Source organism: Falco punctatus, assembly GCF_963210335.1.
Source record: "Falco punctatus genome assembly, chromosome: 1".
NCBI lineage: Eukaryota > Metazoa > Chordata > Aves > Falconiformes > Falconidae > Falco > Falco punctatus.
The window spans coordinates 76505774-76521255 of record NC_137580.1 but is presented as its reverse complement, the minus strand read 5'-3'; the positions used below and the strand labels follow the sequence as shown (position 1 = coordinate 76521255).

Genomic DNA, 15482 nt, shown 5'->3' with positions numbered 1-15482 from the left:
GGAGCTGCTTTGCCCCTTAAGTTCTCTGTTCCTGGTGTTGAGTACTAATTGTTAGGGTAAAAGCAGTCTGATAATAGTGCTTCATTTAAAGTGAATGCATAACAAACACAGGTTCTAGTGGTATAAACATGATAGTGTCTTTTTCCTGTGTGCTTAGGGACCTAAAAATATTTAATTTCCCATTAAAACTTTCTCAGTCAGTAATTGCAATAAGTTAAAAAAAAAAAATAAACTGAGTCTTTGCAGTATGGTTTGTTGGTAGCTTTCATGTTGGGTACAAGGTGTCACTGGAAGTCAAATGCATTTTGCTGCACTTGATATGGGTGTAGAAATACTGAAATAATTGAAGAACCTGTCTTCCATCATTGCAACTGGATACAGCAGTGTTTGAGCCTTTAATTCATTTTAAATGAAATTAAACCTTTCTAATTTAAAACATTTTTTTTCTGTCAGCTTATTTGTACTGCATGTTTAGTTTAACACTAACCTGTCAAAGGGAAGACACTAGTTTTACTTCTCTGATTTTGAGGTGAGGATCTGATAACTGTTAAAAGAAAAAAAATCTGTTTTATCTGTGGAAGATGAGGCATGTTAGCTTACCCTCTCTTTAGGTGAGGTGTCCTGGACATCCGGAAAAGCAGAGTCAGAGATTTCACAGGTCCCTTATTAATTGTGTAGAGGTGCTGTATTGTAAATCAGACTACTTTCTCTCCCCCTCTTTTGTTCAGGCATTGGAAATATTTTGAAGTTACACAAAACATATTCAAATAAAATTGCTTCCCACCTTAGAAAGAGAATGGAATTATAATTGTCCACTGGAGGCCTGGATCCTCAGGAGAGAGAGATTTCTATTCTGTTTTCTTCTAGGCTGGGAACTTACGGCTTTTCTGTGAAGTTGATGTAATTAGTGATTTCGTTTCTGGGGATAAATTCGATAGTATTTCTGAGCCATTAAGAGGCCCTTTTGTTGGAGGCTCTGTAGTAAACTACTGGGAATGTGAAACACAAAACTTACCAGTTTGAATTGCCAATACTTTTTTTTCCTCTACTTGTAAAACTATCTTAAAACCCATTTCCAGACCTGAAGAGAACAAAGTAAAATAACAGAAAATAAACATGACTTTCAGTGTTCCATGACACATCATAAAGAAACACCAAAAATATTAGAGACTTGTTTGCAAGCTACCTCTGCTGCTTCCGCTGTTAAACTGAAAACAATCTCTCATATTCTTGGGATGTCTGCTGCTATCAGTCTGCTGTATGGAAGAATGTTGTAGGAAAGAAACCACAGACGAGTGTTTAGAGGAGAAGACAGGTGGAAGAAGGTACATACAGCACCAGGTGGGCTGCTGTTGTCTGCAGGCATGAGTTACAGGATCCTCTGGTCAGATAAGCATGGAAATTGGTCAAGGAAATGCTGACACATTTTATTAGCTTGAAACACGTAACTGGCTTTCTGCCGACTGACCTCTGCAGTTTAAGCATTGACAGTAAACTGCATCTCATAGTGAAACAGTCTGGTCAGGAACCCTGTAATAAGATGCAGAGTTTAGGCTAATGAGCTGTACAGAACAGATAAAATAAATCCAGCTCTTAGGGTTGTTTGACAATGGGATTATTGTTACTCTTGAAAATGGGACTTTGGATAGGAAATGGGATTCTTGTTATTTATTGTCACTTACTATTTCAGCCTTTTAAAATAATCATTTTAATGGGAAGTTTTAGGAGATGGGAATAGCTGTGTGATTAGCATAGGCTGCATAGAGTCAGTTATTTTATTTTTCTTATAGTGATTATGGCTAGAAGGTCATGCACTTCACTGCATATATAAATGGAGCTGTTCCCAGGGCCAGACCATTGTTTTCCATTCCAGTGCACTGTCACCATCTCTACATTTTAGAGTAAGCTTGCCCTCCCTGCAAAATATGCAAATGCTCCTCCCAATTCATTACAATCTGGCAGGGTTGGTTTTTTGGTTTTTTTTTTAATTCTCACTACTGGGCGCATGCACAGGGCAGGAAAGAGGAAGAGATGGGCAACCTACTTCAACAGAGTGACTGATCCCCTTCTGCGTTTTTACATCATTGCAGTTATTCCAATACCTTGTCACTGACAGCCTGTTTTCTGGCTAGCAGTTTCACCTTTGAGTGGAGTCCCAGGCATGAGGTGGCATTTATCAGCTGTGTGCCTTATGTGAGGTTGTTGTGCCTATCTTTTAAATTGCTACGTTAATGAAATTGAGCTTCCTCATTTTCTTGATTTCCACTTCCTCCCCCATTCCCTCTCCCTTTCCTCCCCTCTAATGAGTAAAGTTCTGAACAGGCAGAGAGGGATATTCAGCTTAATGGAAGGATGAGTGATAGCCCCAGCTTGAGGATGGAGGTACGATGACTGGCTTCAGACAAGATTTGACATGATCATGGAACCACAGGTATGGAAGAACGTCTCCTGGTCCCATTACCTGCCTCAAGGTGGTGTTACTGAAATGTATGTCATCCTTAGCAAGTGATTGTGCAGCTGCGTCTTGATTATTTCTGCATATAGGATCTTATACTTGCCTGTATTGAGGAGTGCTCCTATTTTTCCCAGACCACCAGCTTCTCACAGTTCCATGGAATTCTAGACCCATCTTCTAACTTGCTTCCTTTCCAGCTAAGCAAAAGAGCTTCTGAATTTACACGTGCATGTGTTCTGTTCTCTAATAGGTCATTATGGAAGTTGTTGCATTTTCAGTTTTGTTCTTAGTCTATAATATTTGCACTTACCCGTGCCCCTGCTTTCTGTAAAGTTAATGTTTTATTTGACTGTAAAGCTAATTTTGTTGACAGGCTGGCTATCAAATCACTCAACAAAGAGTTCCTATTGCAGTGAATGGAAGTCTGTCATACAGTCTCTGTACAGGCAACAAAATGAGCCAGATGGTGACCAAAACTGTGAGGATTAAACAAATTCAGTTGGAGCAAGACAGTGGAAAGAGTCTTCATGATGACACAAGGAGTCAGACTCTCGTTGACTTGAATAGGGCTGGTAGGCTTGGATTGTTTTCCTGTTTTTCTCCTCCTTTCTGTGTGAGATGAGTCTTTAATGGGAAATGGATGACAGGGAACAGGTGAAAAATAAAAGCAGTTTGATGTCTCTTTCCTTGAAAACAAATGTTCATCAAAGTTACCATTACGCTTGAAGCAGGGGAATACTTGAATTTTTCAATGGCCAGTGGACCTTTCCCATGGCTGTTTGTTGATGGCAATTGGCAGTAGCAAGTTAGAAATCTGTTGGCTTCAGTTTGCTCAGAACTGTAAGTCAGTCGCATACAGCCTCTCAGCTATTTAAGCTCTTGCCACTGAGTGTGTTGTTAAAAAAAAAAAAGTCACAGACCTAGTGAATCAAGTTTGTGTATAGAAGGACCAGCTGTTGGAATTTGTCAGTGCATTAGTCAGACATTGCTTTTAAATATTAGCTTCAAAAAAAAACCCCAACCAACAGATTTTTGTCTTTAAACTTTGAAATTCTAGAAGGAATGAACCAAATTAGCACCCAACAGGGGCAGCAACCTGGCTGGCCTAGCCCAACTGGGGCAAGTGCTCCGGTGTCCATTGGAGTTAAGGGCTGTGGCTGCTCATATTCTTTGAAAGCATGATCTTGAAGCTAAAAACTAGACTACATGTGTTTACAGCTCTGTCCCAAATTTTGTTTTAAGATAAATAAATTTGAACTTAGAATTGGCTTGGCTTTAAATGGGAGTTCTCCTAGAGAAAGGCAGAAGAGGAGTGTGTCCTTCTGATCTGCATGTCATCAAAGGGTGGGGAATTGTCTGCGGTTTGTCTGTTCCTTTAAAAAAATAGGAGGAAAAGTTTTTATAGCAGTCTGCAGCTAGGCCCATAGTGACAGTTACTAAATAATATATAGATTGAGGTTTGGGGGGGGGGGGGTGGGGTGGTGTTTTGGTTTTTTTGGTTTGGTTTTTTTTTTTCCAAAAAAAGCCCAAGTGCTTTCATGTGTTTAGCCCGTTGCACTCTAATATGCCAAGATCAAAAGCTATTGTTGAAAATCTCCTGTCTTTCTCCCTGATAGGAGTGGGCCTCATGGAGGTTGTCATGGAGCCTGATATGTGCTGTGGGGAGGAAGCAGCTGCAGCAGTCAGAGAGCTTCAGCTCATTCTTCAAACACTTGGGAGCAGCCAGGCAGTCATGGCAGGTACTGAAGGGGGAAGGGCGTGCTCCCTTGTCACCGGTAATTCCCTGCATTTGCAGGAGTTTTGCAGCTTCTGGTTATTTTGCTCTGTGGTTGCTTATAATGCATAGCTTTTTCTAGCTGTTGTTTTTACAATCCTCAGAGCCTGTCCTAATGCCTGCCATGCTTCAGATGTCCTTGTGGGCCTGCCTCCATCTGCAGAGCTTTGCAGTGCTAGATTTTATATTGCCTCACAGTAATATTGCAGGATAAACCGAGGCAGGAAGGAATGTCCCTGGGGTTCTTGTGGTGTTTCTCTCAGCCCTCATCTTGCTTGCCACAGCACTGTAGCACAGAATATCTGTGTTTAGGATTAGCTGTAGAATACATGTCGCGTAAGGGGCAAAGCAGTGGGAGCATGGATCATCTTGTAAGTTGTATGTCAGGTCTCAGCTAGTCATAAAATGGGTGTAGGCAGTAAACTTGTGCTGGTATCATGGGAGATACGGAGTAAACAACATTGCATAGCAGACGTGGGTGCTGGGGTTAATTTAAGAACCAGCAAGACTGAAGATTTTACCCTGCTTGATCATTTCACACGCTCGCTTTGCCTTTCCCTCACTTCCAGCATTATGTTCACTAGGTCTCAGTTTCTCTTCTGACTAGGAAGGTCACTGCTGGTCTGGGGTGGCGGGCGAGAAAACTGTGCTGTGCAGCAGGCTTGCGGATACTGGTCTGAGGTGTCTGAGACCAAGGTCCCTAGGCATCCCCTGGCCTTTGTCTCCATGCATCTCTGATCTTTGAGATCCTCCTCCACCTTCAGAATCTCTCTAGCCAAGATCACTACTATTTTTTTTAGCCCACTTCCTCTTTTGGGAATCCCTGCTTTTGGCATCAGCTTTACTTTCTGGAACCCTAAGGCCCCAATTTTTTCAATAGGTAATGTGCAGAAGCACAGTGTGTGATCAGCCTCCTAATTGGTGATTCTGTCTCATGTCTCTGTATTAATTGGAGGATTCAAGTCATGTAATTTTTGTGCAGTCCTAATGTTACCAAAATTTACAACTAGTCCATGGTTACAGCTAGCAAATAGGAGGTTTCTGCTTGAGAGATTAATAGAACAGTTTGGGGCATTCATCCTCTCTGCACATACGCCCAATTATCAACTGCCTGTTAGCGTTCACATCACAATGTAAGCTATATTTTTGCCTGTGATAGTTCACCTTACTGTTCTGGCAACAAATTCAGTCCATAGCATTAAGTGGATGCATCTTCTAGAGAACTGAGCCAGAGTGGTCCATGTATCACCAAATAAACAGGATCAAAAAAATGTTGGCTAGTGATGCAAATCTGATTTAATGTAGGGGAAATAATAACTGCTAGACATTGTCTATGTCTTGTGAGTCTTTTCTCACACTAGTGTTATGCATGTCAAATGGGGCACAATTGTTAAGCAGCCAGTTTGTATGCTTCTTCAAAGGCTTTCGTGGACATACGTATTGTGGACGTGGTTTATCACTACTGAATTTGGCCCTAAGATTGCCATTGAAATTGCACTGTGATTTTTTTTTTTTTTTTTTTTTATCACAATGGGATTTCTGAATTTAGAGAAGAGTTGCAGTGTTGGGTATGTTTTTCCTCCCTTATATTAAGAAAATTTAAAAGTATTCAGAAAGTTGGGTTTTTTCAAGGTGGTGGTTTTAGTAGCTTTCTGCTCTGTTTTTCCCTCATCGTAATTACTTGCTTTCAATTAAGGGCATTACATTCTCATATTTTACCTTCATTCTACTTGTGTGTTCAGTGAAGACAAGTGCCCAGTTATCAGGTGTTACTTTACTAGCAAACAGATGAAAAGATTGTTTCATTGCAATGTGAAAGGAAAAGAAGCTGATCTTGGAAGTGGGCTTAAAGGAAAAAAGCTTTTTAAAGAACATTTGGGGCCTGGCTCTCCTTTCACTTATGCCTGATTAACTTCATTGTCTTGTCACATTGACACCTACATCCAAGTAGAAGCAGGTCATGTCTCGAAATGAAGCAAGGGCAGGACAAGACTATTCTTCTTTTGGAACAAGTACTCATTTCACCCCAAAGAGGGAGCACATGAAAAACACTTCCCTTGAAAGAGATGTTGGGTCATTCCATCACCTTTGTCCTTCATTTGCATGTCTGGCAAGACTCTATGAGGACAGAGGAAATTGGTGTGCTATCATGCAGCCTGCTTTTACAAAGCATACCAAGGCCTCTCTGGGCAATTTACATTTATTGACTGGAATGGATTCTGAATCTCTAGCTGTCTTCGCAGGTTTAACTGAGCTATTTTTCGCTCTTTCGTAATGCTACTGTATCTAAACAGTAAGCATTTGTTTCTTTTTATCTGTATTTGAAATTGGAATGAGAAAAAAAAAGAGGAAGGCTACAGATGTTCACTGTGCAATATGGGAAAAATAATGTTTCTTTTTAATACAGCTTCTTCTGTTAGTTGATCAACTATGTCAAGCCTTTTCTACTCAGAAGGGATGCCTTTAGAGGGACAAAACTTAGGAAGATACAAGTTGCTTGTGGTTGAGTCATTAAAAGCGCACAATGTTTTTATAGATAACTTGGTATTCAGTTTGAGATTCTGGCAGTTTTGGAAACTGGGGGGCCGGGGGCGTGGGGACATAGAGATTGCAGTTTCTTGAAAGTGAAGAAGAAAATTACCAAAAAATCCACTACTTCTCACATTTTGTCCTTGAGCTGTAAATTTCTGAGAACACCTTAGTAAATCTGTTCAACATAACTCTGAGTTCTTGTGTTCCATGCTGAAGGAGTATATATCCATCAAATTGTAATTCCAAAACTTATTTCTGTGCTGTTTTTAGAGGAATGGAAGCTCACAATCCACCACTTTGCTTGTCTAATTCTGCCCTTTATTTAAGAGCTGTGAATCAGAATCTTTCTTCACTATGTAGCTTAGAGGATCTGCGTGGCACTGCACCGTGCAATTTTCTCTGAGAGGAATTACGAGCAATATTTAAAAAAAAAAAAAAAGTCGTCATATACTTAGAAAAATTTGAATTATTTGAGGCACTGGCTTGAGATGGAATCACAGACAGCTATAATGAGGTTGTTGTTACTCCTTTTTGAACATATAGAAGCCTGCTAGTAATGGTCTGCACATAACATGCAGTTTATTAATGCATGCCAAGGTTTTTACTCTGGTTTACAGGGCACACTATTCTGTTGATAAAATTGCCTTTTACAGAGGGTCAGCTGAGAGTGGATGCCAATGTTTCCGTGCATCACCCTGGAGAGCCTTATGGAGTGAGGACCGAAGTGAAGAATATCAATAGTATACGATTCCTGGCAAAAGCAGTAGGTAAATGATGGTTGCTTCATTATAAGAGCATTGTAGATATTTTATGTGATCTGACATGAAATATGTCAGTCTCCTGAGTGCACTAATTGGCCTTAAATGCCCTGACTAGTTTCCCCTGGGTGTCCTTTCTGTGCATCTTGCCTGTGAGTCCAGGAGTCCAATTTAAGCTCAGGCTGGGGTCTTCAGACTTTGCCTGAGCTACGTCACAGGTGTGCCAGTTTTCAGTCCTGTCTCCTGATGGACTTTAGACTTGTTCTGTACTCTTGTTCCCCGTCCTGTCTCTGGACTTACTTCTCGCTGCTTCTGCCTGAACTCCCTGGGTGAACCCTGGATGCAGCTCATCCCCTCACCTTGACTGTCAGTGGACCCTGTTAGTGGCTGATGCCTCTGCCCACGCTGTCCAAACTATTGGAACTGCACCAGACAGTGAGGGTCCTGCCTGTGCTCTGGTCACCCTTGGCTCCTGGCTTATCCCTCCTTATGGAGCGGCGCTGCTTTTGCTGCTCCCTGACGACATAAATCTCAGTATGAGGTACTCTGGGTATAGCAGCCATGTTAGTCTGTTTTCTTGTTTCCTTGCAGAGGTTAGTCTGTTTTCTTGTTTCCTTGCAGAGGTTACGCTGCCTGCAAGAAGAGTAAAGCAGCTGATTCAATGCTTACCATGCTTAGTACTGAAATAGGTTAGCAATGTGTCCTCCAATGTAGATGATTGCTTTCTACTGAGTACGGGAGGTGGTGTGTATGAAGTTCAGATGCAGCTTGGGTATGAGCAAGAAAGGATGATTATTACATCTTCAAAAAAAGACTCAATTGGGTGATTGGAAGATCACTAGGAATGTATGGCTTGGCTGCAGTGCCTAGGAGGAAATGTTTTCTATTTAAAGGGAGCGAAAGAAGATGAGGAAAACGTGCAAAGAAGAAAACAGTGCTGGAGAGAGAGACAGTGACTGATAGTTCTGCCTGTAACTACTGCTGTTGATTTCATTAAAGTTAAAACAAAAAACCCCTATTCCATTATTGCATATTAGTGAAAAATATAAGTGGAGTGTACACAAGCTAATAGTGCAGTATAAAAAGCTTACTGCCTTTTTCGTTTGTTTCTGTCAGACTATGAAATACAGAGGCAAATTGAGGAACTTGAAAATGGAGGAACAATTCTGAATGAAACAAGAGCCTTTGATTCCAAGCTTGGGTGAGTTTTTATTTTGGAGGAGCATCAGGAATAGCAGCTTTAGAGTGCCATGGATACCTAGGGACATGATACGAGAGGTAACATAGTATAGTTTAATTTCTGTCTTCCAAAGCTGGTGTTCACAAGCATAGTCTCCTCACAGGTAGTGATTTATTCTTAAAATTGAGGCTTTTTTGCAACACATTGTGTGCTACATCAGGCAGTGTCTGTGTGAAAATGACTGCCCTCTTACATACACACGTTCTTTGAAGTGGCTTTAAGAAGCTCTTCTAATCTTCATGAGGCAAAGTTTTTGGTTTGTGTTTTTGCCATAAAGCTAATTCTGTGATGTACAGCTTAGCACATGTTAGTAGTTTTGCTCTTATGTTAGGACCACACCTTACTTGTTTTGTTTTTATTTTAGGTGCACTGTACCAATGAGAGACAAAGAAGGAAAACAGGATTATCGGTATTTTTATATTTTTTTAATGAAGCTAACATTTCAAGAACTGAGAATTTATTTCATTTCTGAAGTATAGTCAGTGTAATGGGCATGTAAAGTTAGTCAGCATAGTATGTATTTTAAGTGTACCTTCCACTGGAAGGGGAGGAGTGCTATCAAAATCAGTGCTAGTCTGAGCAGTTCACATCTAGAACTGTCTCATCTCTGCTAAAACCCATAAATCTTTCTGAAAAACTAAGCTGGAGTACGTTAGCTCAAGGTGAGTAAGGTGAAGTTTACTTTGTGGCCAGTACAAGCGTGTTCTAAGAATGCCTGTCATAAAACATAAGAAGATTCTGAGGTAAGCATTGCTCCTGCTCTAAGTAAATAGAAGGAAATGATTTTCAGATACTAGGCTCTGCCTCTCCATGCTTAAATTCTGTGATCGTAGATCACTATCACTGTTTGAAAATCCTAACTCCTATGAAAAGATGTCAGCGTTCATAGGCAGGCTTCTACCTGAAGATCTTTGTAGACCTGATGAAGATGTTACCTTGATAAGTACTTTTGCCTTCCACCAGTGTTGAGATGACAGCCATCAAACCGTAAACAGCCACTGCGTAAGGATTTAGCCGGAGGGCGAGTGGACAAGACATGAGTCCTGTTGGGAAGCAACACTGCTGGGAACAAGTACTTAGTGCCCTAGCACGGAAGGCATCGCACTGGTATCTGGATGGCGTGGGGAAGAGTGATGCAGTTGAGTGATGGCTGATTGCTCTGTGCACCCTCTGCCTCCTCCCGTGCTTCCAGCCACCTTAGTGCTGATCCTCCCAGTAGTTCCCTAGTTTTGCATCCCAGAAACAGTCTTCCTGTTACTCCCGGAGTTCAGTTCCCAGATGGAGAACTTTCAGAGCCTCTTAGCAGAATCTGTGGTCATTAAATCTGTGTATATTCTACCACTGATCTTACTAGAGCAGACCAAGAACTTTGGAAACATCCCACAAACTTTAAATTTAAATCTGCTTTTTAAATTACTGTTTGTAGAAATGCAGCAGAAAAGGCCCTGATCATTTTGTGACTTCCTTATTGTGGTAGGGGCTGGCATGAGGCTTAACAAGACTAATTTGAACAAATTCAAAATAAAATGGTTTAAAACCTAGGCAAAACTGGTGAGTCTTAAGATATTTCACATAAAGACCAGAAAGATTATTACTAGTACTAGGATTATGATCAGTATTAAACTGGGTTTTTCAGATTTTTTTGTAACTTACTGCACATTATACTTTAAACTTAAAATCTATGTTTAGGCAGATTTGAAACAGAAATTATTATAGTAAATGTAGAGGGTGCCCAATGTTCTTTATTCTGATATTTTTGAACCCCTCATTTGATCATGTAAGAGTGAGGTTTCTGCTTCAATCACAGTTATTTGAGTGGTTTGAATTGGCCTTCTCTTTAAGGGAGCCTTTTGTTCTGTGCACCCTGCTGAGCACAGTAACTTTGCTTTTAGCACAGCATGACATTTCATCAAGATTTTTGAAGGTAGTCTGGAAAAGGTTACAACCTGCCCAGATCACTTCTGGCAGCTTGCTATCAGTCTGGGTTTTTCCCTGCCAGTCCACTCCCATTTTTCTCTAGATCCACAATTCATGCTTGATGCCAGGAGGAGTGCATCGTTTCCGTATCTATTCTTACTGGTTTTATGAGTTTTTTAATTATTCTTCTGGGTGCAGAATTGTTTTAGTTACCCCTTTTCTATCATCAACTCTTTGACAATCAGTGGCAAATAAAGAAAACAGAGGCTTTGCAGCAGTTCAGGGGCTGGTCTCTTACTGCTTAACAGTGATATACCAAGTAATAAATTTTTAGTATTTTTTTTAATTGAAATAGTAATACAGTTTCCAGGTAACTTTAAACTTGTGATACAAAAATGTATTCCTTGTTGTTTAGCTTCTGACTGAAAATTATTATAAAGGAGTTTTTCTTGATTGTTACTAGGTTCATGCCAGAGCCAAACCTTCCTCCATTGATTGTGTACGATGCGAAATCTTTGCCGGCTAATATGAACCATCAGCAAGTGGTAAATATTGATTGGATTCATGAGAGGCTTCCTGACCTCCCCAGTGTGAAGAGAGAGAAGCTTGTTGAACAGTATGGGATTCTTCCTGAGCACAGCTTCACCTTATTGGTAGGTCTATTGATCAAGTGCTAAAAGAAGCCTAGAAACTTCAAAGTTGCACAGTTTTTGAAAAGATTTACAAATGTCATATTAACCAGCTGTCAGTTCTCATGGATGTTTTTTTTTATTTGGAAATATGTCCAGTGCATACTTTTTACCTTGGAGCCATGTACATAGAACAGTGGGGAAAAGAAACCATACACAGTGCGCCTAAAAGTGTTTCTCATGCAAGGTGCAGTCAAATAACTGTTATTTAATATTGATCTTGTCTGTCTACACATGGATGCACCCGTGACTGACTGCAACAAATGTACAACTTCCTGCTGACAAACCCTTGTCTGCAAGTGCCTGCTCTTCATCTCTTTGGGTCAGGGACAAGGCTGGACATGTTGTCAGTATTTAACGAATTAATAGATGTGTTTTCCTGACCGCAGAAGCAAACACCATAGTTTAAATCTTACAGCTTCATGTGCCTGTTGATCTAGCTTCCACATTATTTTGAAAAAAAAACAAAAAACAAACCAGACTTATTCTTTGGTAAATAAACCAAATGGCCGTACAACATCAGCTTTGACCTCACAATGCGGTTTACCAGAGATAGGTTCGGAAGAGGGGATGAGAAAGAAAAGGACATGGGAAATATGGGTATTAATAAGAAAGCAACAGCAAAATCGCATGACTTCCAAAATTATTTTAAAGGACTTTGAGCTTCTTAAATACAAGCTGTATCATCTCTGCCGATGGTAACTTTATGTGGGGGTTAGTATACCCACTCAACATCAGACATTTCACATAGCTAGTTAATCTAGGACAGTGTCCTGTTTGGTTACCTCTGTGATTAGTGGAGACAGAAGGAAGAAGACTTCTTTAGAGTAAGATTCAGAGCAACCATAAGTACCTTAAATTGTCCTCTGGAGGTGTTCCTTTCCTTTTGACTATAAATGGAGGGAGAACAGTGCACATAACTACCTAATATTCCTCCTTTGTGTGTCTGTAACTTAATACACTTGTACAGAAGCTGATTCTACAGGAAAAAAAATGGTACTTCTGAAGAAAGCTGTTAAGAAAACTGCTTTTGTGGCGGTGTGCCATTTTAGTGAGTTGCAGATCTTTTACTGTTTGGTGGGCAGATGACTCATAAGTCTCATCAAAGTCATGAGGCTGCGGTGATAACACCGAGAGGTGTCAATAGTTCTTACCTTTCTCTTTCATTGTATAACGGCTGCAAAGTGTGATTTTGCAGCCAGTATTCCTGTCCGTTTTTTCACATCAGCCTATTTTTGTTATATTAAAATAAACATTGCTCAGAAGGGTAGATAGGTCCTAAACACTTCTTTATGACTTTTTTCTTCTCCCCCTCTGTGATGGGTTGACCCCAGTCAGCTGCTAAGTACTGCAACTGCTTGCTCATTTCCCCTGCCAGTGGGACAGGGAAGAGAACAGGAAGAACAAAAGTGAGAAGACTTTTGGTTTGAGGTAAAGACACTTAAATAAGTGAAGGAAAGAGGAAAGGAAAAACCCGAAAGTGATGCAAATGTCATTGCTCACTACTTCCACAAGTAGACTGATGCATAGCCAGTCTCTGACCAATGACAGTGACTGCCTCCCCCAAAATGCCCTTCTCTGTTTTCCTTGTTGAGCAGGATGTTGTATGGCATGGAATATACCCTTGGTCAGTTTGAGTTAACTATCCAGGTGTGTCCCCGTGGCCACCTTCATGCCTATCCTTGGCCTACTCGCTGTGGGGGGCAGAGTGGGCTAAAGGAAAGGTACTGCTCAGCAGTAGCAACTGGTGTGTTGTCAGCATTGCTCTAGTCATAAATCCAAAGCACAGCACCCTCTTAAGAAAATAAACTCCATCCCAGCCAGACCCAGTACGCCTATTCCTTTTACTTGCCATCGTCCCACTTGCATGTTTCAGTTTTGTTAGTATTAATGGCTGTGTGTTTTCTGTTCTCTCTTATCAACTAGCCCTATATATTTACCTCATCAATTGCCCTTCCCAGCTGTTCTCTGAAATCCACTATTGCCTTTGCTTTTCCCCTTTTAATTTTTTTTCTTTTTGCAATGTAAAAAACAATTGATGAGCTCCAAGCTGAAATTTGCAATCCAGCTTGTAATAAGATAATGCATCCATTTGAATGCATGAAGTGAACACGTTCTTCATTGCAGGTCTTCTTTTATTGTGCATTACGATGTCAGCATGTATACTCTCTATAAAAGTTGCTTGCCTGTTCACTGGGAGACTAGTTAACCTTAATTCATCTGAAAACGGTGTGTCTGTTGCTGTGTTAAGCTTACATCAGAAGTTGCAGAGGATTGCTGATAGGGCCAGATGCACGCACAAATCTAATGAGCATTCTTTCAGGTTAGAGCGCCCAGGAGTGCTCATTAAATAAATGGCAGTGGTAAAGGGATGACTCTAAAATGCAAAATCTCTGTTCTGTGCCAACTTGTTAAGAGAAAACATTATGCGCCAAAGTTATAATAAAACAATACCATACTTCAGTATGCAAGTTAGTTTCTGAGCTTGCTTCATGAGCTTTATTCTCATACACAATAGCTGCCTGTATGTACTGCAGTGCTGAGAATCTGAGACCCCTGCTTTGCCTAATTACAAGATGTACTGAAATGGAAGACCATTGCCTATTATATCTGAAATTTCTTAAATGTAAGCGTCTACGTTTTTGACAGTTTGGTATAAATTGTGAAAATAAATGAAGTTTCTGATTTCTTCATGCAGAACCATTCTTATTTGTAAAGATGCAATTCTTTGAGCCGCATAGACTCCATGTATTTGGGTGCTCAGTTTCTGCGTGCAGTTTCTGCTTTGGTGTGTAAACGGGTAGGCTGGCAAATACTTCAGTCAAGAAGGACCTCTGACAGTTTTGCCAGTTACAGTATTGTAATATTTGTGCCTTGCTTCCTACTGAGTCACAAAAATAAGATGTATTGGCATAGACATTAATGTGACATTTTGTTTTCAAAAAGCACGCTGAAGTCCAGAGAGGTCCAACTGAAAACTAGATCAGTTGTCACAGTACAGCATCAGAAAAAAGCAGTCTGATCATTTTCTTTCTCATCTGAATTCTAAGCCTTCCTGTGCATTTACTGTTCCTCTGCTTACTCAGATAAAAGTGGCTGTTCCACTTGGGCTTTGGCTTATTGCTTTGGTGGGACAATTACGTCGGTTAATCCTCCCAACAGTCAAAAGTGAGATGCTGTAGAAGTCTGTTTTGACCATTTTGTTTATGACATGCCGTCCTCATACACGTTGGTATGCAGGTGAATTTATGCTTATTTTTAGAACTGAAATAATTTTGTAAGAAGCTCTAGGAAAAAGTTTGAACTTTCTTTGACTGCTCTGCTTGTCTGCTTTAATAGGCTAGCTTTTCTGTTTGGGTTTTTTTCCCAAACAATCTTCCACGTTTTTGCAGCAGTTGTTACCTCACAGCTGGTTATTGTGGGCACTGTGGTGGTGAAAATGGGAATAAGAAAGCAGAAAATGACACTTTATTTGTGAACATTGATGTAGGTTTCTTCAATTCTTTGAGAAACATTAGTGGTCTTTAAAAGCATAATTTTGCATTACAGACCCAATGTCCCTAAAGATTGTACCCATGCTATTCTGTAAGATAATGCAGATTTTAAACTTGTTTAAAAAGCATCTGAAATCACTCCACCACTATTTCTTTTTTTTTTTTTTTTTTTTTTGCATTTCAGTACTATTAAATGATCATTTTAAACCATGTTTAAGAAGGAAGTTTGCATCTGGTTAAAATACTGGTATGCGAGGTACCATGCCAGTGAGACCAATGAGTAAGTTACAGCATATTTGGTGTGTAATGGGAGCACTGAGCGGGCCTGGATCACAAACACGGTGCTGTAATTCCAGATTTCTGCCTTTCATTCTATGAAGATTAAAATACGTTACTCAGAATTAAGGGAGAACAGTCAACATTCCTGTAAACCAGCTTGCCGGAGCGTGCAGTGGTTTTCAGCTCAGATCAGTCACAAGGGACAAGATGTAGTTGGAGTGAATTTGGCATGAAGAAAGTTGACCAAAATTTAGAAGAAATTAAAGTCAAGTTCAAGTAGTGCAGTATCTAGAAATTGAAGCTAATCAAGTTATGCCTGCATTTTTCTAATATGGCAAGAAAAT

At 40.2% G+C, this 15482-nt stretch overlaps 1 protein-coding gene across 1 annotated transcript in view; it reads left to right on the top strand.

The window, feature by feature from the left end:
* The window catches only part of GATB (glutamyl-tRNA amidotransferase subunit B), a 43154-nt gene that overhangs the window by 15931 nt on the left and 11741 nt on the right, over positions 1–15482 (top strand). Inside the window, exons 4-9 of the mRNA XM_080385003.1 lie at positions 2829–3027; positions 4072–4194; positions 7415–7528; positions 8636–8720; positions 9124–9168; positions 11140–11329. Of these exons, the coding sequence (XP_080241129.1) occupies positions 2829–3027; positions 4072–4194; positions 7415–7528; positions 8636–8720; positions 9124–9168; positions 11140–11329 (756 nt within the window). The remainder of the gene's footprint in view (positions 1–2828; positions 3028–4071; positions 4195–7414; positions 7529–8635; positions 8721–9123; positions 9169–11139; positions 11330–15482) is intronic.